Raw genomic sequence first — 27310 nt, 5'->3', positions numbered from 1 at the left:
TTATTATTTTTTTTAGCACAGAAAATTCAAATTATTTCTTCCTTAACAGACTGTCAAAATGGATAAATATTGGTCAAGAGGACAATCTTTTTTATGTAAAATTTTTAGTTCACTTTACTGAACTAAACACTGTACCAACCAAACCCTGTGCTAACCAACCCCACTCTCCCCCATTGTTATAACAAAAGCAAAATAAAAGCTCACCAAAAGGGTGACTGTCCAGGAGAAGGAGGGAATATTTGTAATTGTAATGCAAATTTATGTATTGAGATTTTAGTCAAAGCAATTCTGGACATTTTATATTGGTCCATTCATCATTAAAGGGTATTTTGAAATTCAACAGTTGGTAGTTTGATATTCTGGTTCTGATAGCCCATTAATGTGTTGATGAATTAAACTGTGTATTTGTTGCCGAAAAAGGCTGAAATTCTTAGATCAAAAACAAATCACCTTCCTTGGCTTAATATTGTATCCTCATATGTTCCTTGCAGTTCTTGTTTGGTAAGCTTAAATGAGGATATATATACCTACATTACAAAATAGTGATTCAAAATGCACCTACTGTGTCTATCATGCTGCCTTTGCGTTTAGCATGCAGAGCATTTGGAAAGCCTTGCAGCAGACCCATCAGCACAATGTGCCAGCACTACACAGGGAAGCAATAGGGATCTCTGCTTCAGTTTACAGATCACTGTATTAGATCCCATAAAGCCTCAGCTTGGATGGCCTCTCCTGAGTACACAGTGTCTTTATCCCTCTCTGTGTGTACCATGTGTGTGTGTGTGGATATAAAGTCACCACAGGCCCTTGTTTCATCCTCACTATCCCCTCCCTCCTCACATTCTCCCCTCCATCTCTCTTCAAACGCCACTCTCATCCCTCCCGACTCCCTGTTTGTTTATTCGCGCTCCATGCCTTTTCGCTCGCCTCAGGATTAAACGCTGGTTCTGCCGTTAAAGCTTGTGTACCCTCAGGCTCACTCGAGTGGTTCCTCGCCATTCATCCTAATCTCTGTGATGAGACATGCTGAGAAAATGCTGTAGGTCTGTTGGCCAAGCCTCCAAGGACTCTGCGACTCTGGTAGGCTGGTGTAGATGTGTTATCAGGTGTCGTGTGTGTGACAGCAGATTTAAGAGCCTGAGGTGAGGCCTATTGTAACTTAATATGCAGTAGAATCCTGTCAAGTATTTAGTTGTGTAGAAAGCATAATTAAATTTATTAGCCCCCTTCCACCCTGTTCTTCAGTGGTCAGAACCTCCTACAAGACCACCACGGAGTAGATATCATTTGGGTGATGGTTCATCACTGATGATCTCATCACTGCACTGATGTGGTGGTGGTGGTGTTTTAATGTGTGTTGTGCTCGTACGTGCTCATCAGACCCAACAGTGCTGCTGGAGCTTTCAAACTCACTGTCCACTCAATCAGACACACCTACATTGTATATGTAAAGTCAGATACAACAGTTCACCTGTTGCTGCACAAGTTGTGTCGATCATCCTCTGGTCTTTCATCAGTGGTCATAGGATGCTGCCCACAGAATGCTGTTGGCTGGATATTTTTGGTTGGTGGGCTATTCTCAGTCCAGCAGTGACACTGAGGTGTTTTAAAACTCCAGCAGCACTGCTGTGTCTGATGCACTCAGATCAGCGCAACACACACTAACACACCACCACCACGTCAGTGTCACTGCATTACTGAGAATAATCCACCACCCAAATAATACCTGCTCTGTGGTTATCCTGTGGTGGTCCTGACCATTAAAGAAGCTAACAATGTATGCAGAGAAACACATGGACTACAGTCTGTAATTGTAGAACTACAAAGTCCACCTATATAGTAAGTGGAGCTGATAAAATGTACAGTGAGTGTAGATACAAGAAGGTGTACTTAATGAAGTGGCAGGTCAGTGTATGTAAATGACCTCTGTTCTGATTGGCTGTCCTGTATAATGCAAAAATTTATGTGGGCTGAAACATTCCTTATATAACTTTGGGATGGGCGTGACTAAGCTGCTGTAGACGGAATAGAAAGATTAAGTACTTTTTTAAATGGCATCACTTAAACAATGTATTCAAAACAGGCTGAGTGTGGGACTGAACAATACATGATGAATGTTTATATACTTTATCAAATGCTTATGTTCCAAAAATGCAAGGAAATATTTTTTTCATTAAATGAGCCTTTTATCTAGTGACTGTATATTTGCCTATGTAGTTTAGTTTGTGAATGTTAATCACTAGAGATATTTCTCTTATAACTAATACTTTACCATTCAACACTATGTATACTTTAACCCATCTGAAGTGTCCATATGTCCATATGAAGTAATCATATATGGTTGGTCATTTTAACAAGCATCACAATGTCTTTAAAATGCTCTTCTCAATTAATTTAATTTATTTAATCACTGCAAATATTTTCCTATAAATAATACTTTAACATTTAACACTATTTAGTGTCCACATTTCTGTTTGAGATGATCATTAGCTCTCTATAATTTTATGCTGCACATAAACTGGAGATCACTTTGAAAGGATACATTTATTGTAGGCCATGAAGAGTAATTAAAACTTTGGCTCAGGCCCAAGCTGAATGACTTCGCTGTAGGCTAGGGCTACTGTTAGGCTGCCCTATTATTTGAACTGAACTTGCCCTAAAACAAAATGAGTCAGAGGGTTTTATTCAGGCCTTTGGAAATGGAGACATATCTACATCAGTGCACTATGTTGCTAAAAGTATTCACTCACCCATCCAAGTCATTGAATTCAGGTGTTCCAATCACTTTCATGGCCACAGGTGTATAAAACCAAACACCTAGGCATGCAAGCCAGACCTTCTCGTCCAACATCAGTGTCTGACCTCACAAATGGGCTTCTGGAAGAATGGTCAAAAATTCCCATACACACATTCCTAATCCTTGAGGAATGCCTTCCCAGAAGAGTTGAAGCTGTTATAGCTGCAAAGGGCGGGCCGACATCATATTAAACCCTACAGATTAAGAATGGGATGTCACTCAAGTTCATATGCGTGTGAAGGCAGACAAGAAAATACTTATAGTGTATGTCATTTCAGGCAGGAATGAGGAGCCAGGCCACTCTTAATGCAGCGAAATGTGATGAACTCGTGCCCCATGGATCTCTCAGTGATATTCATTTTTTGTTGTTTTTTTCCTGAATGGCAAATATGACTAATTATAGAATTGTATCTAGACAAATTTTATTTGGCTGTTTATGAAAATTTTTGTCAGCTTAATTTGCTCCTACCTTACTTCTGCCTGTAACACCTTGTGTAAAGTGCTTTTCTCAAACGTGAAAGGAGTAACAGGGTGGAAATGATGGAGGAAGAATGTGGCATTGTTCTCTTGATCTGTTAGCAGATCTCTGACCCGAGGGAAGCAGTCAATTCCTAACTTAGCAGCAGTAATGATTTGTATGTCTTTCTTCTTTCCTTCCTCTTCGCCCCTCCCTCTCCCCCAATTCCTCTTCTCCAGTCTCCATTCTGTTAAAGAATGACTACTTTGTAGGAGGGGCAGCACTACCTGGGCGGTTCAAGGCAGAGAAGGTGGAGTTTCACTGGGGTCACACCAACGGATCGGCCGGCTCGGAGCACAGCATTAATGGAAGGAAGTTTCCGGTAGAGGTAAAGCAAGCAGTACTGCTCATTTTTGTCTAGACTGCTTTGTGTTGCTATGGCTCAGACAGTGCTGCAGAAATCTGAACAAAATGCAGATCAATCTAAATTTATTGACCAACACAATACATGCTTAGTTTTGTTCATGACCAAAAGGTGTCAATCTTTCTCCTCGTAATAGCCTTTATTCCGTTCCTTGTCCTCAACCCAGCTATGCTAATTAAAGAAATTAGTAGATTCAGAGCTCATGCATGTATTCTCACAGTAAAACCACCAGTGTTAAATTAACTCTGTCAGTCTTAAATGAGCTCCCGTAGAGTTCACACAAGCCCACTCTGAAGTGCGTAGGAGTTAATTTAACGATGGTGATTTCAGGGGAAGTAAGGTTGTCATTTACTGGTATATTGAATTCTGGTTAACCTGCTGAATTGAAAATCATGGTGCTAATTCTAGGCTCCATTTGTCATTCAAATGAATGGCTGATTAAATGAACTGTAGCTTGAATCTACTTGAATTATATGTAGAATGTCAGAATATATATATATATATATATATATATATATATATATATATATATATATATATATATATATATATATATATATGTATGTATAGTAATTACTACCATTTCAGACAAGCCTTCCTTTCAGAGCACTCTGACATTTCTACATCTGTTATCTTTATTCATCCTTTACTTTTTTATCAAGCATATTTCCTCTTTTCACTCACGGTTTCTGGTCCCCTTATCATCTTGTACCTGTTTGTCGGAACATGTGCAGCCATTATGGTTATGAAATATGCCATTAGGCTGGAAATGCTTTTCAGTTCTGCCTCGAAAACAAGTGATCTATTTATTTTCATGAAAGGCCTGTAGGAGGCATGGTTGATGAGAAGCGAGGTGAAAAGATTTGCTCCATTAATTTGTACATATGAGACTAGGCGGCACTGTAGCAAATCAGTCCAACATTTCGCAGATAGTTATCTAAAATCCAAGTCTAAAAGTGCAACTGCATCAATCTGCCATAAAATAAAGCCACATCCTTGTGTCTTTGTCTATTTTATTAGCTTCACTTACCAAATAGGTGCACTTGTATTTCTGCAATGACAGACTGTAGTCCATCTGTTTCTCTGCATACTTTATTAGTATTAGTCCCCATTTACTCCGTTCTTCGATAGTCAGGACCTTCACAGGACCACCACAGAGCAGGTATTATTTAGGTTGTGGATCATTCTTAGCCGTACATTGGTGGTGGCATGGTAGTGTCTGTTGCGCTTGGCAGACGCTCTTATCCAGAGCAATTTACAATTTGATCATTTTTACACAGGTAGGTGAAGGTAGTGTTAGGAGTCTTGCCCAAGGTCTCTTATTGGTAGTGTAGGGTGTTTGCCCAGGTGGGGATTGAACCACAGCTTACAGCACGGAAGGCAGAGATGTTACACACTACACTATACCAACCACACAACACACAATAACACACCACTACCACCACATCAGTGTCACTGCAGTGCTGAAAATGATCCACCACCCGAATAGTACCTGCTCTGTGGTGATCCTGTGGGAGTTCTGACCACTGAAGAACAGGGTAAAAGGGGGCTAACAACATATGTTGAGAATGAAATGGACTACAGTCTGTAATTGTAGAACTACAGAGTGCACCTATATAGTAAGTGGAGCTGATAAAATAGACAATGAGTGTAGAAAAATGTAGGTAGTGATGGCTGATCACATTAAAACTACCTCAGATGTTTATAGCATTACACATATGCCCAAGCTTTCACAACCAGGCATATGCTTATCTATATTATCTTAGACTGTATCTATTGTCCTACTGTATTCAGATTTATTAGCTTGACACATGTAGGTGCAGTTGTTTGTCAGACCTCAGATCAATCTTCACTGAGTAAATAGGCTTCTGAGAGTAAGTGAATTGGCTAATGTGATTTAAAGCTTGTGAAGAAGAAAAAAAATGGTTAATATGTTTTCGTGAATGCTGACACAGACAACAAATGGGCACCATTAAAGGCTGCAGTTTAAAGGAAGTCGGAGGGAGACTGGTTTTCATTAGCGAGACTTTGACTTCATACTTCTTTCTTCTGTATTAGGGTTTTAATTCCTTCTCAAATCTTTCTTATGCTGTCTGCTCCTAATTACTCTGCTTGGGCTGGGAGTTCTGCTCAGTGCTCAGCTGCTCTTGCCTGGATGCCCTGGGGTCTTGTGTTGCGTTTCGTTGCCAGGGGCATACTGCTCTTGGTTTCAGAGGCAGACCATTATTTCAGCTCAGCTTCTGTTCAAGGACAAAATACACCAAGGGCGGAAACAACTGCAAGTCCACAGCACCGATACAGAACCTGGAGCAAGTAGAACAAGTAGAAATATTTATTCTACCATCTGGCAATGTTTTTGTGGCATAAAGTGTTGTCTTCATATGCAAAACCAACAAAAACATCACTTTGTTAAAGCCGAATTTTTTATATTTGTGAATAATTCAATTTTTCAAGTTTAAACAGTCATTCCAGACAGGTAGATGTGGAATAGTGCATTGTAGAGAAACATTAACTTTTTCTTTACAGGAACCAAGGGTCACAATAACTGGAACACAAATATATTTTACCATACATAACATAGTAATGGATATTACTATCCAAAACAATAAGTGTAACTTCTTGTTCTGGATTTTTATATGTAATGTTAATGATGGTAAAATAGTCGTACATCTTAAACAACCAAACTACACCATAAATGTCTTTTAAATTATGTTTTACACAAAATTCTAGCTTAAAACTGCTGATACAACAATTTCTCAGGCATTGGGTTGCATATTTGGAAGTAAAAACTTTGTGAGGTAGCTTTTACTTAAATGTTTCAGAGGCCTGGTTCTTATCACCACTGCTGGGAACAATTCTGACTTGATATGTTTCTCTACAATGGTGCATTTCAAACCACCCCTTAATGACTTTATATACATCTTACATCTTTAGTTATACAAAAAAAATGGTGAAATTCCCATTTGATGTCACTTTAAAGGATAATTTTACCAATTTTCAAAAAATTCTGCAGAATAATTGAGGGGTCATTTAGAGTGGTGTGATGTGAGTGCATTGCAGAGAGTCAACTCTCTCTTTTTTTGCAGTGGTGAGAGGAAACAGGGATTACATTTAATGCACTATGTAAAATAACTAGTGAACGAAGACATGTCTTCTGAGTTTTATATATACTGTTGAAAATAGTAAAATAGTCGTAGATCTGCAAAAAATGTTTTCAACAGGGGCAGCATTGCCAGAACAGCAGCAACTGGTGAAAGAGACATTTGCTAACTGGGTCTCTAGCCATCAACCTCTAAAACTTCTACTGCCTTTTGCTGGTGGTCAAAACATTAATGAGACAGGAGAATATTACTGCTGCTTCTCTCCAGCTGTCATCTTGAAATGAACTTTATGCCTAGTCCTGGTTTCATTTCTTGTAAATTCAAAAAATAATTACATTTGAATGAAAAGTACAGATTTTGATGTTTTTCACAGTTCTGTGAATCTGTGAGGTCAATATTAAGATTGCAATGTGACCATACCTGCTTAAAACTGCACTGGTGAATCAATAACCTGACGTGATTAAAGATTGGCCTGCGTTATTTTGCCCAAATTGTTTTGTTGGATTACACAAGCCTTGATTAATCAAATCACTTAGAGAAACTCATTTGGGACTGTGATTGGCCACCATTTTCACAGCATGCAGTGTAAGTAGGGTTATTGGTTAGAGGGTTTGTGCAGCCTCCTGTGATATCAGTATTGAAGCATTACAGTAATGATTCTCAAACAATATATTGTGTAGCTTGGCCATTTTATTTACCATGAAAAATAGCTAGTGAACATACATGTGTCTTCTGAGTTTCAAATGCAATCCTGAAAATAGTAAAATAGGCGTGAATCTGGAAAAATGTTTTCTTCGGGGACCAGTATGCCATACCATGCCCTGCGTCAACCTTTTCAACATAAATGACTTTTAAATGTGTTTTGGGCAATGAAATATCTTAAAACTAATGTGAAACAATGTAACTGACACAAGACAAAGTATTTATAAGAATTTTGCTTTTAGAGGCATTGAACTCTTCAGACATCTGGTTCCTATCACCGGCACTATGAACAATCCTGATCCTCATCTCGCTGGCCCATTTCACACTACTCTGAATGACTGTGTTTACTTGTTACATTTTTAATTATGCCCAAAATTTAAAAAATGGTGGATTTCCCCTATAATAATCTGTCACAGCATGACACTTTGAAATGACTGAATAATGTATAACAAGTCAACTTAGATAAATGCATTTGCAGCTGAATTGGTAGCAGAACAAGAGGCCGCTTTCTGCATAAGTCTTATCTTACCTAGATTATCCTGTCAGTGTGTATTCTACATGGAAAACAGCTTTGAGTTTAGGAATAGGAAGAATTTTGAAAAGTTTTGCTTTTAGCATGTAGTTTGGGCCCATAGAGGACATCACTCTTTGTCATGGCTGCCTCATTAGAGGGATAAACTTCACAGTATTTACAGAGCACAACTGACATTATTGACATGTATCGCTGTCAACGCACCAGTGAACATTATCGGCGAAAAAACACAAAGAAGACGCAGTGAGCCTTATCCAATTATTCATAGATGGCTTCAGCTGACCACTGGCTCAGTGCCCACTTATCAGATTAAACTAAATCGCCAACAGAAGCGACATCAATGCAAAGTTTGAAGGCAGTTGTGTAAACACTGCATGTTACAGCCTGTATAATAGGGGTTTAAGAAAAGGAATAATTTTTTCCCCATTATGGCTGAAAGCGAACAGGCTATGTGCAATGCGCTTGCTTCATTTCAGGAGCGAGAAGAACGTTGAACAAATATCCTCAATTTGACATGGTGAGGGAACACAATGATCCGAAGGGGAGGATGAGAGGTTGCCAGGGAATTAGTTCAGTCGGAACGTGATCGTCATAGAGAGGCCTAATCCTATTCCCATCATTTCAACAATCTCTCTCTCTCTTCTCTCCCTCGTTGTTTGCACCCTCCTGCCTCTTCTGTCGGTGGATTTAGCATTTATTTTAAACTCATTTGTGCGACTGCACTGAGACAATGTTTATGGCCTTGTGGACACAATGTTTAGCGTGCTGTATTGAGCAGATTTGATGTGGAGCTCTGCATTTTTCCCCTAAAACCTTTCCTCTGTGAGAAAAAATAATCTTTAATTGTCACAAATGTCAAAATGTGTATTGGCTCATGAATGAGGGTATGAGGGTGTATTTTACTTAGGGTTGCCTTTATGGACAGAATTGGGTTTTTCTGCTTGAGTCAATCAGGAGATTGCCTCACAGATCAATGGCAACTTACTGTAGCATTTGTTTTGCAAATCACTGCATAGGTGTGAGCCATTTGGTACCTTGTCAGTTTCTGAAAAAGCCAATGAAAAGCCGAACACATTTGCCTGTCTGTGCCCACAGATGCAGATTTACTTCTATAATTCAGATGACTTTGACAGTCTCAGCACTGCCATAAAGGAGAGGAGAATCATCGCTGCCATGGCTGTCTTCTTTCAGGTAAGGATCCACATCTGCACTTCTCAACTCACAAAAAAGTGCATTTGTAGGTAGAGCGAAAGGAGTGAGAGGGAGGACATGATTGACTTGTGCTTATGACACAGGCCTTCTTCAATCACTGAGCATGATGCTAAAATTGCTCATCCAGAAACCTTCTCTTCAGAAGGATTTGATAAGTCTGGTATAAAATGACTGTCACCGTGGTTCTACTGTGTGCACACTTCTTCTATCCTCTTCAGAGGAGGGGGATGGGGGAGAGAGAGGAGCATGAACCTTTTCAAAGCCTGATTGATTTACTTTGGCTGGCATTGCTGAAGGCGGCCAGCTTTATCAGGGCAGTAGCAACAGGTGAAAGAGGACCTTTGCTAACTTGCCCTCCAGCCATAAACCTCTAAAACTTCAGCTGTCTTTTGTCCTTTTGTTGGTGGAAAAAAAACATTAAAATAAATGAGACAGGAGAATATTACTGCTGCTCCTCTCTAGCTGTCAGTGGGTCAAGCATTGTGTGATACAGCTATTTCTTGTTTTGTTTCTTGTAAGTTCAGAAAAAACTACATTTGAATAAAGAGTGCAGATTGTGTTTTGTGAGTAGGTCTGAGTGCAATACGTGCAACTGAGCTGCACAATATGGCTACGTATTGCGACTGCTATGTGACCATTCCTGCGTAAAACCGCATTGGTCAATCAATAACCGGACATGATAAAAGAATGTGTAGTTCTGATAGCTACTGCAGAAATAACTGCTATATGCTTTTGGGCAGTCGTGGGCTGGAGGTTAGGGAACTGGCCCTATGACCAGAAGGTTGCCGGTTCAATCCCCAGCATCTACTCACCTCCATGTCTGAGGTGTCCTTGAGCAAGACATCTAACCCCCAGTTGCTCCCCGGGCGCTGTGGATAGGGCTGCCCACCGCTCCGGGCAAGTGTGCTCACTGCCCCCTAGTGTGTGTGTTCACTAGTGTGTATGTGGTGTTTCACTTCAGGGATGGGTTAAATGCGGTGGTGGAATTTCCTTAGTTGTGGGATTAAAAAAGTATCACTTAACTTCTGAGTATGTAGTGTATTTTACATATTTCACTCATGCTTACTGCTTTGTGACTTTCACGTAATATGCAAAAGTTTGAGCACCCCTGGTCAAATGACAGGTTTTGTTGAAGAATGTACCTCTGCACATTGTAATCCTCAAATACTTTGTCAAATTTGTTTATTTGACAAAACTGAACATATTGAACAAAGTCAGCAAATAAGCAGAGAGTGTGCACTAAAAACTAAAACCGAACAAATGCTGTATTTAAGTATCCCTGTAGATCATGTGTTAATGTAATTTCAATTAGAAAATTAATAAAGCACATAATTTCACGAATGCTGTTATATTTTACAAAATCATTTACAGTGAATTGAATGCCAAGTACAGTAATTCCCTTGTACTAGGTCTGGTGAACAGGGCGATGTCATCAAATATCGGCAATGACTAACAAGCCGTAAGCCAATGGAAATGCTTCAAAGGGCGCACTGGGAAAGAAAACTGAGAACTACAAAGAACTAATGACTAATTTCAAGTAGCTGCTAAATAATATTACGTAATATGTACATTTACTGTGTTATTCACTTGTACTGTTTAAACATTATTGCAGAGCTTTAAGATATTAGGCTCCAGTAGAGCAAATTTACCCATATCTTTGCTGCTGTAGGCGATATATAATATTCTATTTCATCGTATATTTTGTGAATAAAACATGAAATCATATATAGTCTAAAATTATTATTAATTATTATTACATTATAGTCTTAGTCCAACATTGCATTGTGACTTGTGGAAGCAATGATGTGAGATTCTTCTCTGTCCCTTCTTCTCTAAAACTTACTCAGAATTACCATCTAAAGTCAACTGAACATAAACCAAACAACATACATCCATTTTCATTATTAAATGAAACCATAGTAATAATGTCATTCCGATCTGTCTTCAGAGGATGTTGGAATTTTGGAACTAATGAACATCAAGAAACATTTTTTCCAGTTAGTTAATCCATCATGAAAAGTTCAATCAAGATCCTCAAACAGATTGAACAGGTTTTGTAGTAGAGACCTGACTGTTCTGTTATTCCGTCCAGCTGTATTGTTGATAATATGTCAGAAAAAATTCAGTTTCCAGTTACTTCAGACAGAGGCATTGCACTCTCCTGGTCTAGAGAAGACTCCACTTTACCCCTGAACTGAGATAAGACTGAGTCTGAATGATGTTGAGACTGAGACAAGACCGTTAATTTCACTCTCGAGACTGTGTTTTGCAGAGTGAGACAAACTGTCTGAGGAAAGCATTTTTCCTATGGCTCAAGTGTCCTTGAATGCCTTGCAAAATTCTGAAAAATAATACATGGTTTCCCATGTAGTATAATCGATTTTTAGATATAGCCCAGGCCTGCGCTATGCTTAGAAAAGAATACTCATTGACTTAAAACTTACTTATAATGAAAAACAGTGGGGTGTGTTTCTGTAACTGCCCATTGGCTTTATAAATAAATTTTGAATCAGTGTGTTTCCTGTTCTTTCATATGTTACAGATGTTTACTTTAATTATTATATTTGAAAATTGAATGTGTGCTGTGTGATACAGTTTAGGTCGAAAAACACTGGATTGGTCCTTTAAATAAATAACAGTGATAACCTGTTATTCACAGTGCAGAAGCCAGCAGTAAATTACAGTCCATTTATCATTTGGCTGTTTTTGTACCTCCACATAAAGCATTTGTTCACTTTTTCATCCACACATTGGCACAAAAACAAAGACCCCTCTCACACATGCTGTCCCTCAGGCAACAGGTCTATTCCTCAGGCGGAAAAGTGGAGCACAGGTGTGTTCTATGTAGGTCCATTGTCAGGCAGTGAAAGACTGTGTGCGTGTGGGGAACTAAACACTCACGGCCGGCTATGACAGCGTTATGGCTTACCGCGATTAGGAGCTAGACAGATGGTGTCGTTTAAAGCAGGACATGGCCATGCCTCTGGGTTTTATATAGCTAATCAATGTGGAGCTCCTAGGTTTGGAGGTTCCCATGGGCTCTGCCTTTCTATCCCACCAAACAGAGCCTCCCCACATTAGAGAATAAGAGTGAATGCTTACCATCTAATGACCTGAATAAGAGTCTTCACCAGCATAAATAAGAAGTGCTTAGATCAGCGTATCAGAACTTTCTTACATTAAAGCATTTCTCACCCTCTTGTGGAATAATTTATGGTAGCAGTGAAGGATGTGTACTGAATAAGCATACGCAAATGGAATCTCTCTGCCTTTCTCTGAACAGCCTTTTGTTATTGGATTTTTGCAGGTGGGGAAGAAGGACAATATGGCAGCTGAGCCCATCATCACGGGTCTCAAACGTGTTGTTCATCACGGTGAGTTTCGAGTTAAAAAGGCTGAAAGAATGTCTCCCTCATGCCAGAGTGTAGGATATTACAACTGTAGGGACACAAAAGCCAGATTCATATGGATCCATCAACTACACAATAACAGCCTAGTGAGAGAGTGGAAATGCACTGCATTAGCTTGGGTGCTATATTTGTTGTGTGTCTCATATTCACCAGAGAAAGAGACGAATCTCGGGCCTTTTGTGTTGAGGGACCTGTTGCCATCCTCTTTGGGAAGCTACTACCGTTACACAGGCTCTCTGACTACACCCCCATGCAGTAAAGTCGTGGAGTGGATCATCTTCAGTCGACCTGTTTATCTGTCCTACCGCCAGGTAAGCAGATCCATTTAATAATGTGTGCACATACACACACATGGTACTGTGCAAAAGTCAGAAACCGCCATCCAGACAGCCTTCATTTATTTGATTTTCAGTTTTATTTTGCAGTGTCAGGAAAAAAGTAGAACACATGTATTTAACAAAAAATGACACAGAAGCTTCAAGGTCTGAAAATAATAGACTTTGCCTTTATTACAGCTTGCCATCTTTTCAGGAGATGTGCTTTCAGTTTTTCATAGAAATCTGCAGGGATTTATCTAAACACCTCCAAAGTTCAGGCTTAGAAGTTGGATGCATTTTCTGCTTCTTTTGACTCCCAAACACTTCCAGTGATGTTAAGGTCTGGACTCTGGGGTGACCAGTCCATTGTTTTTCTGATTTTTTGCTCTTTTTGTTTAGACAACGTGACAGCTACCCATAGCATTGAGTTGTCTTCTCACAGTGGAAGGATGGACAGAAACACCTTTATATTTTTTCAATCTGGAGCAAGAGTGGAGCTTGATTTTCTCCTCTCTCTCAAAGATGAAAGTGTTAAGTGCTGTTTATCTGGATATCTGATTGGCACAGTTCTGGTGATCTGCCAGGTCTTGCTCGGTTGTTAGGAGTTCCATTTTCTCTGTAGCTTTTATTTATTTTTTTAACATTTTTCACTTTTTCCATTTTTGACTGGACATTAAAAAAATTAAGGGTGCTCTCTGATGTTTGCAGTGATCACCACAGCACAACCTTGTTCAATCAGGCTTAATTTGTGTAGTGTTTTTGATGCATGACCAACATGGAAAAAATCTGAAGTTTTAGTAACAATATTCTTGAAAAGTTTGGAATCATTCAAACAAAAAGATATATTAGATGGTCCAGAATGATGAACAAAGTTGTAGATGGTTCTCAGAATAACTGATGAAGCTGTATAGTATAAAGAATAAAATTAATATCCAGAATGTAAATAGTTAAATATAGAATATTAGGTGCCTTATCATTTATGTATGTTGTTCACAAATTATCTTTTTAAAACTAAAGATGCCAAAGACGAGTGATGCCATAGAAGAAGCACTTTTGGTTCCATAAAAACATTGCAGTGTTTAGGTCTTTAGAGAACTAATTTATAAATGGATTGTGTGAGTGTGATAAACCTTTTTTAATGCTTAAGGAACCTGAATGTGAACATTCAAGGAAGAACCCTTAAATTGGCTTAGAACCTCTACATTATATGAAAGCTGTTCAGGTTCAACACAAATCTCTTTTTCAGACATAGTTGTTTAGGTAACCAAGTGTGGTTCTTCTGTTATATCTCCAATAATAACCCCTTTAGCACTTTTTTAAGACTAAAATGCAAAAATACGGTTTCATGAAACAACTGTACACAAATACTGAGAACTTGAGATCAAACTTAGAATGAAATTGAAGTGCTTCTTTATAAATGAGGCACCTGGTGACTTTGCTTCCTGTTGCTTAGGAAGGTCTTTCATAAACCTAAATTATTTAAGTGCTTTCAGTCAGATTAGGTGCCTGTATGAAAGGCTGCAGTGAAGAGAAAGCTGCCCTGTGGGACATAAACAGTCTTGGTTTAAAAGAAAGAGGACTGGAGCTACGAATGCGCCACACACAGTCATGTATAAACATTACCTCCTACTAGAAACTGACAGGTTCTCTACTCCCTACCTGCAGATTCACACCTGTGTTCACTCCAACACATGTGCATATGCATGATTCATCTGTGCCTGTTGTTTGGTATATAACCGTTCTTCGGAACAGGCCAGCACCAGGCTGAACATTTTTCCATGTTAAAAATTCCCATTCTCCCACCAGGCCCAAACTCACCAGCTCCATTACTCTAGGTAAGACTTTCTGGTTAATGACAAAATCTCCTTATAAACAGATGTACATATCAATCTGCCTCAAACTGCAAGAAGTAGATTAAACTCAAAGATGTGACACAGTGTAGAATGTAGTAGAATGTACCATTTAAGTTGTCAAACAGTTAGCCCTTTTAGGCAGCAGCTTTGTTTATTTTTCATGGAAAACCAAATTTTCCTGTATTGAATATATTGCTGCAAAATGCTCATGTAAAAATTAACGATTACAAGAAAAATATAGGATATGGGCCCTTTAATGCTCAGAAATCAGACCAAGTCCAGGCACATCACTGTAATATAGGGACCACATGTATCAGATCTCTTAATATATTCCTATAGTTACTTGATCTTGAATCATATTTTCATGAAATCATTGTATAGCAGCATTTTGACCAAGCTTAAGTACTATTATTTTCTAACCTGTAGCTCAGGTGAATCAGGTCCTAAAAGGCTGTGTGAATGCACATACAGCTTTGCCCTCCAGGAGGGATTATCAGCTCTGCTGTATTCAGACTCTTCACTCAGTCAGTCCACAGTAAGCCGTCCATTGCATCTTGTCAAACTTACTGCTCACACAGCAACTGAGGGTAGCTAAACATGCTTTTAGGAGAGCACTAAATTAAATGTATATGAGCTATTAGATGGATACAATTGGCTAGCATTGCTGTAAATAAACAAAAAGAGGACCTAAGCAGTTCCTCCCTCCCAGAGCAGGACTAACTGTTTTGGACTTCTGACCACAAGGCTGATGTGGCAGTTCCACTATTGTCATCATTTGAACCTGGGGCCTCATTTATCAAAGGATGTGTTCTACATCTGTGCACAAAAAAACTATAGTATGCCCTAGAACAGTGTTATCTCTCAAATGTTTGTGCACACAGAAGTATGCAACGAATAATGATAAATCCTACACTGCTGTACTTGTGTAAGGCCAGACTAATTTAAAAATGACTGCCGAACAACTTTAAAAGTCCCCGGTAGTCTATAAAACATCATTCATCATTGCTCATATCTCCGTAAGAAATGGTAACTTTACAGGGGAAGAAAAGGCCTTCTAAACTTTGAAAGGAAGTTGATGGAGCCACATTTTACCAAGTAAATTTGGCACATTTATATTAGTCTTTTTATCATGAAATGTCAATAAAACGTATTGAGCAGCTGATATTCACATTATGTAAAAAAATAAAGAAATGGAGTTATAAAAGTTTAATTGAAATGGACGTTTATATGTAAAATGAAAATTTCCAGTCCAGAGTGAGAATTCAATCTGAACATTTAATGCTAAAAATTATTTGATATGTTTTCATTTCAAAAATGTTTTTACTCTTTTGAAATGTAAGTTTAATTACTGCAAGTTTAAGCTGCATTCATACAAGTAAAAATGTTGCTTCCATTGAAATTGAAAAAGGCAAATTCTAGTGCTAACTGATCTTCCCAAAAGCAAAACATTAGAAGTTGAATTCAGATTTTTCAAATTTGGTTTGACAAAGGTCATATACAAAGGTTTGAAAACCCCAGGTCAAATAACATGTTTTATTGAATTTATTCATTGAAAATATCATCCTCTATTGGGAACAAACTAAAAACTGAATTTTCTGCAATTACTGCAAATGCAAATTGTGCCATAACAAATGCACAGACCACATTTTATATTTTATTTATCATATTTTACAATGTGTTAGACTGAGCAAATAAACAGTAATTGTGAATTAACATGTGGAGAAGTGTGTTCTCTGTAGAGGATGTGTTACCTTATTTTCACTTAGAAAATCAACAAAAGATGTCATTTTACCAGTGCATGCAACTGTAAATTACTTACAATGCATTTAAATCATAAATCATTTCCATGCTCTTGTATGTAATTTGCACATGTGCGTGCTACGTGCGTGACTCTGATTGTGAATATAAGCAGTGCAGTGCGAGCTCCGAACTCAGCAAACAATCTGTTGTAGCATCTAATTATGCTAATATGAAACTGATAGAAGGTAGAGCTGAAAATCAACCTCACCTAAGAAGACCAGACTGATTTTCACACAGTTACAGCTCTGTAAGCTAAACATTAGATTCATAAACAGTTTGTTTCAAAAGCAGCTGATTTTGAGCTGTTTCTAATGCCTGGATTCTTGGTTTTCAGACAGTATCGGCTGTTCATTGTAAAGTATTATTGGCAGTGTCTTGTTAAAAGACAGGCATATTGAGAGGCCTTTTAAATGATGTTTACTGTAATTGACTCTTTCTGAATAAATTACTGAAAAGGACTAGTAGGTTATCTAATGTACAGTTGCCACAAGAGAGTTTTACAGATATATGCAGAAGTAATGAGTACTTTTTTCAGGAAGTAATTAATAATATAATCCATTACATTTTGAGAGAAGTCGGTACACTCTCAGAAAAAAGGTAAAAAACTGTCTTTGGGGCAGTGCCCTTCTTGTCAATGGGGTGGGACCCTCAAGGGTACATCTCAGTGCCTTTAGTCAGGAGAAATAATTGTACCATAATCCACTGAAATTATATTTTCATCTCCAGGCTTTTTCATTTATTGTTCTGTTTTAAAACATTAGGTTATGAAAGGATAGAAATGTGTATTTTTCACCTGGAAATACCTATTTAAGGTACACAGCTGTACCTTAAAACCACTAATGTACCATTGAAGGTACATTTACATTTCTTATAGCTTAATGAACAAAAAATGTATCAGTATAGTATCTTTATTTCTAACAATAGAACTACCACAACATTAATTATTACACCCAAGAAAATCAGTCACGTTCTGTGTTTTAAACTCTGTGAATAAATGAGAGGCCTTGGATTCCAGCAACAGGGTGCAGCGTTCTTAGCCAGTTGCACCATTTAGTAGCCCTCCAGAGCTGTTATTCATTATGTATCACTCCATACAAAGCCATCAGATTAAAACACTCACACAGACAACCTGAAGAAGCTGTGAAATTTGTCTTGACATGTGCTGTTATCTTATTAGCCAGGCACACTGTTAGTTCTCAGACACTGACTCACTTGTCAGCATGCAAGCTATCAGTCTCACAGTAGAGCAAAGGCCATCAACTCTGGCGAAGTGGTGACTGAAACAGATGGTTGTATGTGCACAGTGTGTCATCAGCAAGTCAAGTGTGAACATATTTCACATGTTGTTCACCATCAATATTTTTGTGCTTTGTTCCCCTCTTTTTATCCCTTGTTATCTGTAGTTGGAGGCATTCTACTCAATCTTCACCACCGAGCAGCAGGACCATGTGAAGTCAGTGGAATATCTCAGGAACAACCACCGGCCCACTCAAAATCTGGATAACCGGTTACTGTACAAATCAGCGGTGAAGGATGCCTGGTTTCCGGATTCCAGTGATGGGCAGGCCAGCCCTGCAGATACTGAGGCCTCTAAAGGTGAGGACGTTTGTCAAGGCAAAAATAGAATGTCATCTTTTAAAAGTCAGACTGAGGTGCATGGCTTTCACATTACCAGGCTAAGGTGGCACAAATCCAATTGTTTGCCATAGAGTGACCCAGATGTGATATTTTCAGAACTGTGTCAAATCGTATTTTGTTTTATTCACTGTGTTCATATCAGATCTGAGTCAATTGGACTACATTCACATTACTTTTATTTATGAATTCTGAGTTTTTTCTTAGATCATGTGATTGAACCTGTGCCCTGAAATAATATGCATGTTCAGGGCATCTAACTCAACACCAGCAACTAGGAGAACAAGCCATCATTACAAACATTTTTTGCCTTAAATCGCTCTCAGCTGCGAGACAAAGGCAAAAAAGGGCCAGATGTGTTGCTTTTGCAGTGTTTCAAGTTAGGCACTCCTGCGACGTTAATGCTGAATGATGGTGCATGTGCAGTGAAGCAAAACATACAAATTGCTCTCATGGCTGCATGTGAAGGTAGCTCAGATATGATTTGAAAAGTTTCAATTTCTGTGTTCATAAAGCTGTGATAATATCAAATCTGTGGCACATTAAGGCAGAAAATCTGATTTGTGCCACTTCAGTCTGGTAATGTGAACAGAGACTTTTAAATGTGGTCCTAGACTGGATACATATCAAATTAGTGTCCATGCAACTGCTGTGAGAGTGGTCAGTTTGAGCTCAAGATTTTTTTTATTTTATTGCTACGTAAAGTATTATGCAGCTTTTTAACTAAAATAAGTAGATAAAACTGGTTCACTTAAAATTTTGAGTATGTATTTTACTTAAAATAATAAGTTAAATGCTTTGTTGATATTAGAATTTTAAGGTTTCAACCAGGTTTTCTTACCTGCTTAGGTAAAAAGTTGCATCATTTTTTACAGTGATTTGCATGCGCATATTACCATCACCTGGTGTTGACAGAATGACAGCAAAAGAGTACTTAAAATAGTTTTACCAGTTGTAGCTGCAAAATTTATCTTTCTTCTTTCCTAACTTTAAACATCTAAGAGATAGTGTTCTTTGTGATGAGGCCTGCACTTCTAGTTTGTTGATTTGTTGTAGTTGTTCATGATGCTCGAGGATCATTCACGCAACATTATTGATTAGATGTGTGCATGCGGGTCGTTTCAGGCCAGAGATGCGTTCACATTAATGACAGATATGGGTCACAAACAAACATAAATAGGAACCACGAAGGCAGAAAGATCAGATCTGAGTAGTAAGGCTTGTAATATGAATGTAGCTTATAAAAACTTTGAAGGATTCTGCACAGATGGTGTGAAGCTTATCTGCTGTAGGGAATCTGTAGATGTTATGGGTTTAATAATTTCAAAACATACTGAAAAATCATAATTGAAACAAATACAGTGCGTATTTAGTGGAAACTACACTCAATGATCAAAAGTAGGCATCTAGGTGCATTCTATTAAAGTAAAGTAGACTGTTAACATTGAAGACTATGTTATGGACACATCCATACTCGAATGACTGGGCTTTTTCTCTGAAGTCACTTAAAAGGCCCATATTTTACATTTTTTATTGTGGACTGCTTATAAAGTTTGTGTGTCATAAACAGTCATAATTCACTTTTTTCATTACAATTTTTTAATGCCTCTGCATCTCTCAGAACTAGACAGGCAGTTTTTGTTATTAACCTGACTGATATATGTAAATGAGCTATGTGCTGACTGGCTCATTCTCAAGCCAGTCCAGGCAAAAACACTCCTTATAAATTCAGCATGGATGGGCGTAGTTAAACAACTGTAGTCTGAATTAGAGTATATATGTAAATGTGTTGGTTTTATGACATTGTACAACCAGTAAATTCAAAATGGGCTTTTTTTGCAGCTTATTTTCCACAGATGGATATGTTGATGGATTGAATGTTACATTTTGAAACTGAGAGTGTTTAAATACTACATCATATTCTTTTTCTTCCCTAAACTTCAGTTTCCCATAATATGGGCCCTATAAATTGTAAGGGTTGTGATTTTGGGGTTTATGTTTTTAGAGGGCATTATAAAATAAGTGCAATTAGTCCATTTTTACAATTTTTAATTGTGTAGTATATAGTGCAGTAAATGATTAGACCTCTGTAGAATTACACACGTGTAACACATAAAGGACTGTAATTCAAAATCAATCCTGAAAATATGCATATCATGACACCCAAAGTGAATACAGTACAGGGCACAGTCATGTTACCTAACTCTACTGCTTGCACATTGAAGAGACCTTTTGTTCCCTGTTTGGAGTTGTACTCACTTGGCACATTAAGGGGATACTGTTGGTGCATTTGGAATGCCAAGTGCCCTTGGGAACAAGCTGTATAACAGTATATAGTACTAGAGAGTACCATGAAGTGACTGCCTTTGCCAGAGTGACTTTCCAGACCAAACACAGTGAATGGGCAGGAGTGCGTATGCTCTCTCTATAAATAATGATTGTTGTTTCCATCCCTGGCAGAGGGAATTGATTGCTCTTGGCTGTGATGAAGTAGGGAGGAATGTAACACAGCCGAGAGGCAGAGCAATCATCATTAATATTCATTCTAAAAATAAACCTGCTCAAATGAATACTATGTGGCAAAAAATTAAAATAATTAAAAAGCTTCTACTGTGGCTGGTGGGAAATAGGTTGTGAAAGCCTTGTGTGGAGGACAGCATCTGTCCTGTCTACCTGTTTGTCTTACTGTGGCTTACACAAAAGCTTAAACAAACCAGGTCAAATTACATGTTTTGTGGACTTTCTAAGCAACACATCCTCCACAGCAGGTGTTGTCAACCAGATGTAGACCTAACCATGTATTTCAGTGAACTAAACTAAGCAGTTAAAAAAAATTCAACATAAGTGAACATGAACCAGCTCAGCTTCTGTAGTAGTTCTGTCTCTCAGATGAAGGCAGCTCATTAGAACAGAGACTACAGAACAAGATATCAGGCCAGAAAAAGAATATTCGCCCATATTTTGAAGATTTTCTATTTTATTAACTATTTCTGGTCTGAGTTGTGAAGCAACAGCATATCTTGGTCACAAACAGAATGTTTAAAAGCAAGAATTGTGAATAAAATAAACTGAAAACATAAAAGTCCAGTCCAAAATGTCCAGTTTTTAACAAGCAAAAGCCAATATACTGTATTACAAATAAAACATTTTATACACACACACACACACACACACACACATATATATATATATATATATATATATATATATATATGTTTTATCTTATTATTTGCTTGGATGCTTTGACTAAACATTAATGGTTAAGCATTTAAGGGTAACCATAGTCACCACTGACTAATGTTAGTTTGTTTATCTGAAGCTTTGTAGGCAAGAAATGTGATCTAACTGAACCATTGCTACTTTAAGTTGAATAGCCCTGCTCTAGAGGGAACAAACGTTTATTTTTATGCTTTACTTTAAAATTTAGTGCACAATTTCTAGTTCAACATATAGGAAAAATGTTATCCCCCCCCCCCCCTCTAGACTTACTCTCTAGACTTACTTTCACCCTGGTCAAAATGTAATTTGGCCAAGGGTTCCCAAACTTTTTTACACAACTGCACTTGCCTATGTCCTACCACTGTTGCTTGATATCAGTGTCTTGGCATCTTATCTTGTTTACTCCAAAAGGTATGCTTTGTCATGAGGGTAGACATGCAGAGAGCGTGTTCAGATCAGCAGTGCCTGGCTTATTACTGTGGGACAGTGATGGTGGCAATGATTAGCATGCTGATGATTGAACTGATGAAGATAATGGCCTCTTGCTGAGTCACTCAGGCTGATGGAGCTATTGAGGCCGACTTCCACAGTTAATGCCCTTTTCTTAATCACCCCCTGTCCTCCATTCACTCTTTCTTTTCTTCTCTCTGTCTGCTTTCCCCCTCCATCCACCCGCAGACTTGTTTATCATCGGCTTGAAAGGTTGCTGGTCCTGATACACCCATCCATGGGCTCTTACCATAATGACCTTATCAAGCATCACGTATGTGGTCCACCCTGCCTAATGAAAGCACAATGTGGATATAACTATATCTTTTGGAATAGATTGCGTGAGAATGACATCAATAACAAAATTGCTCTCCTCCACCATCAGTGGTACTGCAGCCATTATTATATCTAATGCTTTTACCCTGCTCTTGTGTTGCCTGTAATCTTTGTGAGAAAAACAGATTATTGCCCTCAGAATAAACTATAGAATTCCATTAATATTACAATCATTTGCTGTATTGTTGATGTTTATGGTGATTGAACAGCAAAAAAAAACACATCTGTAGCACAAATTGCCCTTTTCAAAATAATGGGCGTTGTTTTTCTTCAAAATTATCCGACTTTGCACAGTTGTGCTGGGTGATTGTATCCCTCTTGACAGTGTCCACATATCATATTATCATGTATCAGCTCTGTTAACAGTGCTGGAGGGCTCAAATAGGCACTGCAGTTAAGTCTGTACCACCATCTAGAGGCCAGGGGCCACAACAGTCTCCACCCCGTCCATGCACATGTTAACTGATCTTATACCACTGGAAAGGGGGTGTAGTGAATAAAGCAGCTGTGCACCTTCTTATATTGTGTTACAGAATTAGCAGAATTACAGAACAACAAATGTAATAACTAATACAAATGAAGCAACAGTAGATTAGCAAAGTTGCTCAGGTATATGACGGTATCAGAATCATATCACCATTGGCAGATAGTTGCTTTACAAACAAGTTGGCATCAGACAGATGTTTGATATTGACCGATGTTTCAAAACAAATTTTCCAGTTGTATTTATTGACCTCCAGAAGAGAAGAGTGTTTAGATAATGCTGTACTAAAATATCTGAATTCTGTTTATTTTACTGCATTTGTAACCCAACAGAAATAAATGAGGCACTTCATTCCAAAATATTGTATAACAATCTATACTTTTAGTCTTTGAAAAAAGAACAGTCGTATAAAAGTGTTATTAATCATAATGTAGCATTGACATTTCTTGTTAAAAGTGTTATTAATCATAATGTAGCATTGACATTTCTTGTACTCTATTCTTTTATTATTTTCTATTAACATATTGTTAATACTGTATATGCAAACATTTGAATATCCTGTTCAAATTCCATGTTTTTCTGTTTTTCTAAGTGAAAATAAGTACATATCTTCTGCAGAGAATGCACTTAAATATGGCATTTCCTGCAAAATTTAATACACAGTTCTAATGTATTTGAGTTTAACATATAGGAAAAAAATAAAACATAAAATGTGCAATAAAATGCACAGGCCACATAGCATATGTTACTTTCAGCAGATAAACAGTAATTATGCATTAAAGTGTGCAGAAATGTGTTCATGTATTTTCACTTAGAAAATCAACACGGCATGGCATTTGACCAGGGCACCCAAATTGTGCACAGTTTTCCACAGTTCACTTATTTAAACAATGTTTCCTTGTCTTCAGCATTCTGAACTCTAATCCTGGAGGTCCACATGCTCTGCAGTTTTGAGATGGAATATCAAGATTGATGTGATTTGGATTATATAATGGGATTTGGAAGGAGGATCATGCCTGAAGCACCTCCTGCTTCCAGTCTAACACCCTATTAAAAAGTGTTTTTTCCACCAGGCAGTATGGTTAATCTGAACCCAGAACTGTATCGTGTGAGCAGCTGTACCCATTTCCCTTTGCATAACAGAACTATGAGAGTAAGAGTTCTCTCGCTCATGTGGTCATAGGACACCAACAAATTTAGGCCTTTGAAGTTCTGACTTACATTTTTTTTAAAGGTACTAATTTTTTTTTTTTATGGTGGTCATTTGGTGATCAGTGATGATGAGTTTGACCAATTAGTGGCATTCAGCGTTATTAGCTCCACCCATATGTTCCAAGTCTGCATGCTTGGTGGCCCAGTGAGAAAAGTAACCCAATTCAAAATTCAGCACAGATACTCAGGTACGCTAGTTTTAACCCAGCAGTGGAAATGACATCGAAATGCATGATTATGGATTTGTAATCATACTAGTCAGTGGAGAAACACCATAAATTTTCCATTTCTACCTTCTGTTTCCCGTGACAACGTTTTGGCACCCCTCACTGGGGTGCTGTTCCTCACTTCTATCTGTACCTCTGATCACCTAGTAGCTCAAAACAAAAACCACCCAGCACTTCAGCCCAAGTTCTGATAGTTCCCTCCCCTTTAACAGACATACACTCTCTTCTCATACTACAGTCACATGTTAAGGGCGTGGGGCAGACCTGATAAAACTCAAGTGCAGAGGAAGCACGGCTTTAGTTAAAAAATGTCTTCTCCTCATCCTCGGCCTCTAATTTGAAGCAACCACTTCTGAAACTTTTGTGTGCTTTTCTTCTCTTAATACAATAATAATGCTAATCTCCAGCAGGCTGTGAACATCTTTTCAAACACAAGTAGCACAAGTGAACACAAGTGAATTTGTACCGCAAGCAAACACCTCGTACTGGTTTCATGCTAGCCACAAAGATATAAATGTAAAACTAGCTGTTTGCTTTCAAAGAGCAACTACTTAAGAAGACTTTTCTACTGTTCAAATCTTACGGAAAAATAAGCACAAGGTGTTAATAAATGCATTTCAAGTGTATGGGTGGGAAAAAAGTGTGTGAAATAAAAATAAAGCTGGTTGACACTTTGCTCTTCAGTAGAAGCGTAAATCGAGAACAAAGCAAGGTGGCAGAAGCTTTCCCTTTGGGACCCCACAGATATTACTGCTCTACTCTAAAGTCTTGTTGATTGCAGACTTAAGAAGTAGATATCAGATTGATTTTTTCTTGATGGTAAAGTTCTCTTCGATTTCTTTTAACCCTCTTATTTTTAGACTCTTTTTCAAACTGTGCAGCATGTGTTTTTAGCAAGAGTGTATATCATGAATGTTCTGTTTTGACGTGGCAGGTCACTGTTTTTAAATTCTGTTTATTAGCTCTAAATGATATATGATTGTCAAGGAAAATGAAAATGCCTCACTGCAGCTGGCCTCACCTTTTCTGGCCATGGTTAATACAATTCTACAGTTTGTAATTACAGTTAAATTTGGCACTGCTAAACGATGTAACCATCTTCACGCATGAATTACATGATGATGGACAACAGCAACAAAGCAACACAGCAAAGTTGGAACAGAAAGGCAAGAATAAGAAAAGCATGTACTCTACATGGCGGGGAAAAATATGTGACAGGTGACACGCCCATTAATTTGTATTAGTTTTGTGCATAGTTACTGTGTTGATTGCTTCACAATTCACATGAAAGCACCGTTTAGTTTTCATTTGATCACCAGTTGACCAGCTTGCTTATCTCTCTATAGTGAATAAAGAAGAAAAAGCAATAAACAAACACAGTTCCAAAAAAGTTGGAACAGTATGTGAAATGCAAATAAAAAATGGAAACATTGATTTGTAAATCCAATTTGACCTGTGTTTAAAGAAAGCAGTAGAGAGACAAGATATTTTATGTGTTTTCTTATCAACTTCATTTGTTTTTTATAAATATATGCTCATTCTGAAATCAGTGCCAGCAACATATTCCAAAAAGATGTGATATGGGCAATTTACAGATACAGGTAGGCGATGCTGGTGAGACAAGGCCAGAAGGAAGCAGAGAAAATACAGTTACGGGTTGAGGTGGGTTGGACTGCATGTAACTCCTAGTCTGAAAACCAGTACCAATGCCACCCTGCTCACTACACTATCCCCAGTGTAAAGAGAGGCATCGTTTTGGCTTTAAATTCTCAGTGTAACTATAGCTTATGGCTCTTAATTCTCTTCTCCTTTGGTACTGTGCATAATCAAAAGCCTATGAGTTACTGCTGCTTAGTGCTTACAGGCTTTTTGTGTTAGCATACATTTCCTCTTTAGGGAAAGAGTACTGACAGAACATTTTTTTTAGTGTCGTAAGTGAAGATTCTGGTAGTGGAGATTGATTTAGTTAAGTGATGACCCTTATTTGTCCCACAGCGGGGAACCTCTGCATTTAACCCATCTGTGAACTGAAACACCACATAGACACTAGTGAGCGCACACACTAGGGGGCAGTGAGCCCACTTGCCTGGAGCGGTGGGCAGCCCTATCCGCAGCGCATAGGGAGCAGTTGGGAGTTAGGTACCTTGCTTAAGAACACCTTAGTCATGTACTTTCAGCTCTGGGGATCGAAGCAGCAACCTTCCAGTCACAGAGCTGGTCCCCTAACCTCTAGTCCATGAATGGACTGGTTCCCTAACCTCCAGCCCATGACTGGGTTGGTTCCCTAACCTCCAGCCCATGACTGCCCCAGTCATGTATTTCTTTCTATAGTGATAGACATATGGGTACATGCTACACTGCTGGTATTCTTCTCTGAAATACTTACAATATCTCTATATCATCATATGAACTCAAGAGTGAGCTAGATTTTTCGCTCCTCATCTGACACTTTTCAGGTTCGCTAATGCCGTTTAAATTGGCTGGTGGGTCCCACATGTCATCCATGGTGTTATCATCTTGCACCATGACGTAACCCACTGTCAGCTTAACTAAAGAGTGAGAACCCTCTCAAGTGCTTTTTCTGTGGGTGATGTATGACTGTTTGATACATTAATGGTTACTAATGAGACTCTATCCAATAATGGGATTTGATAGATGATGTTGTGTTATTACTCGAATGGGAATATAAGTTCTCCAGCATCTGCTCTCTTTCAGGCTACTTGAAAAAGTTACCTCTATCTAACGTATCATTTACTTTTGTTATTATTGTTATTTTTTGTGAACATTTAATGGTGAATGCACCAACACACAGACACATTATCTATGCCGCTTATCCTCATGGGTCACATGAGTCTAACCCAGCATTCACAGCACTCATCAGGCGGAAGGCAGGAAACATCCTGAGCAGGTCTAGTAAAAATGGTCAAAATTATTGGGAATAAAATTGTTCACATTACTCTAAGAAAATCTTTTGCCTTCTTATGTAAATGTTATCATTTTGGATATAATTATATTGTCAGATGCATTTGTGACCATAAAAAATATTTTAATATCATAGTGCCTGTAATGTGTTGACAGAGTATCAGTTGACAGAGATGTGTGC

The 27310-nt window shown here is 38.2% G+C and overlaps 1 protein-coding gene across 2 annotated transcripts in view; it reads left to right on the top strand.

Moving 5' to 3' along the window:
* ca16b (carbonic anhydrase XVI b) overlaps positions 1-27310 on the top strand; it is a 122632-nt gene that overhangs the window by 66551 nt on the left and 28771 nt on the right. For both annotated transcript variants that reach the window (XM_037534940.1, XM_037534939.1), the window contains exons 4-8: positions 3494-3642; positions 9109-9204; positions 12533-12599; positions 12789-12946; positions 18009-18201. In XM_037534940.1, the coding sequence (XP_037390837.1) occupies positions 3494-3642; positions 9109-9204; positions 12533-12599; positions 12789-12946; positions 18009-18201 (663 nt within the window). The remainder of the gene's footprint in view (positions 1-3493; positions 3643-9108; positions 9205-12532; positions 12600-12788; positions 12947-18008; positions 18202-27310) is intronic.

The sequence above is a fragment of the Pygocentrus nattereri genome, chromosome 26 (assembly GCF_015220715.1).
Source record: "Pygocentrus nattereri isolate fPygNat1 chromosome 26, fPygNat1.pri, whole genome shotgun sequence".
Taxonomy (NCBI): Eukaryota; Metazoa; Chordata; class Actinopteri; order Characiformes; family Serrasalmidae; genus Pygocentrus; species Pygocentrus nattereri.
Note: the sequence above shows the minus strand (reverse complement) of the source record. Positions and strands in the feature narration are given on the sequence as shown.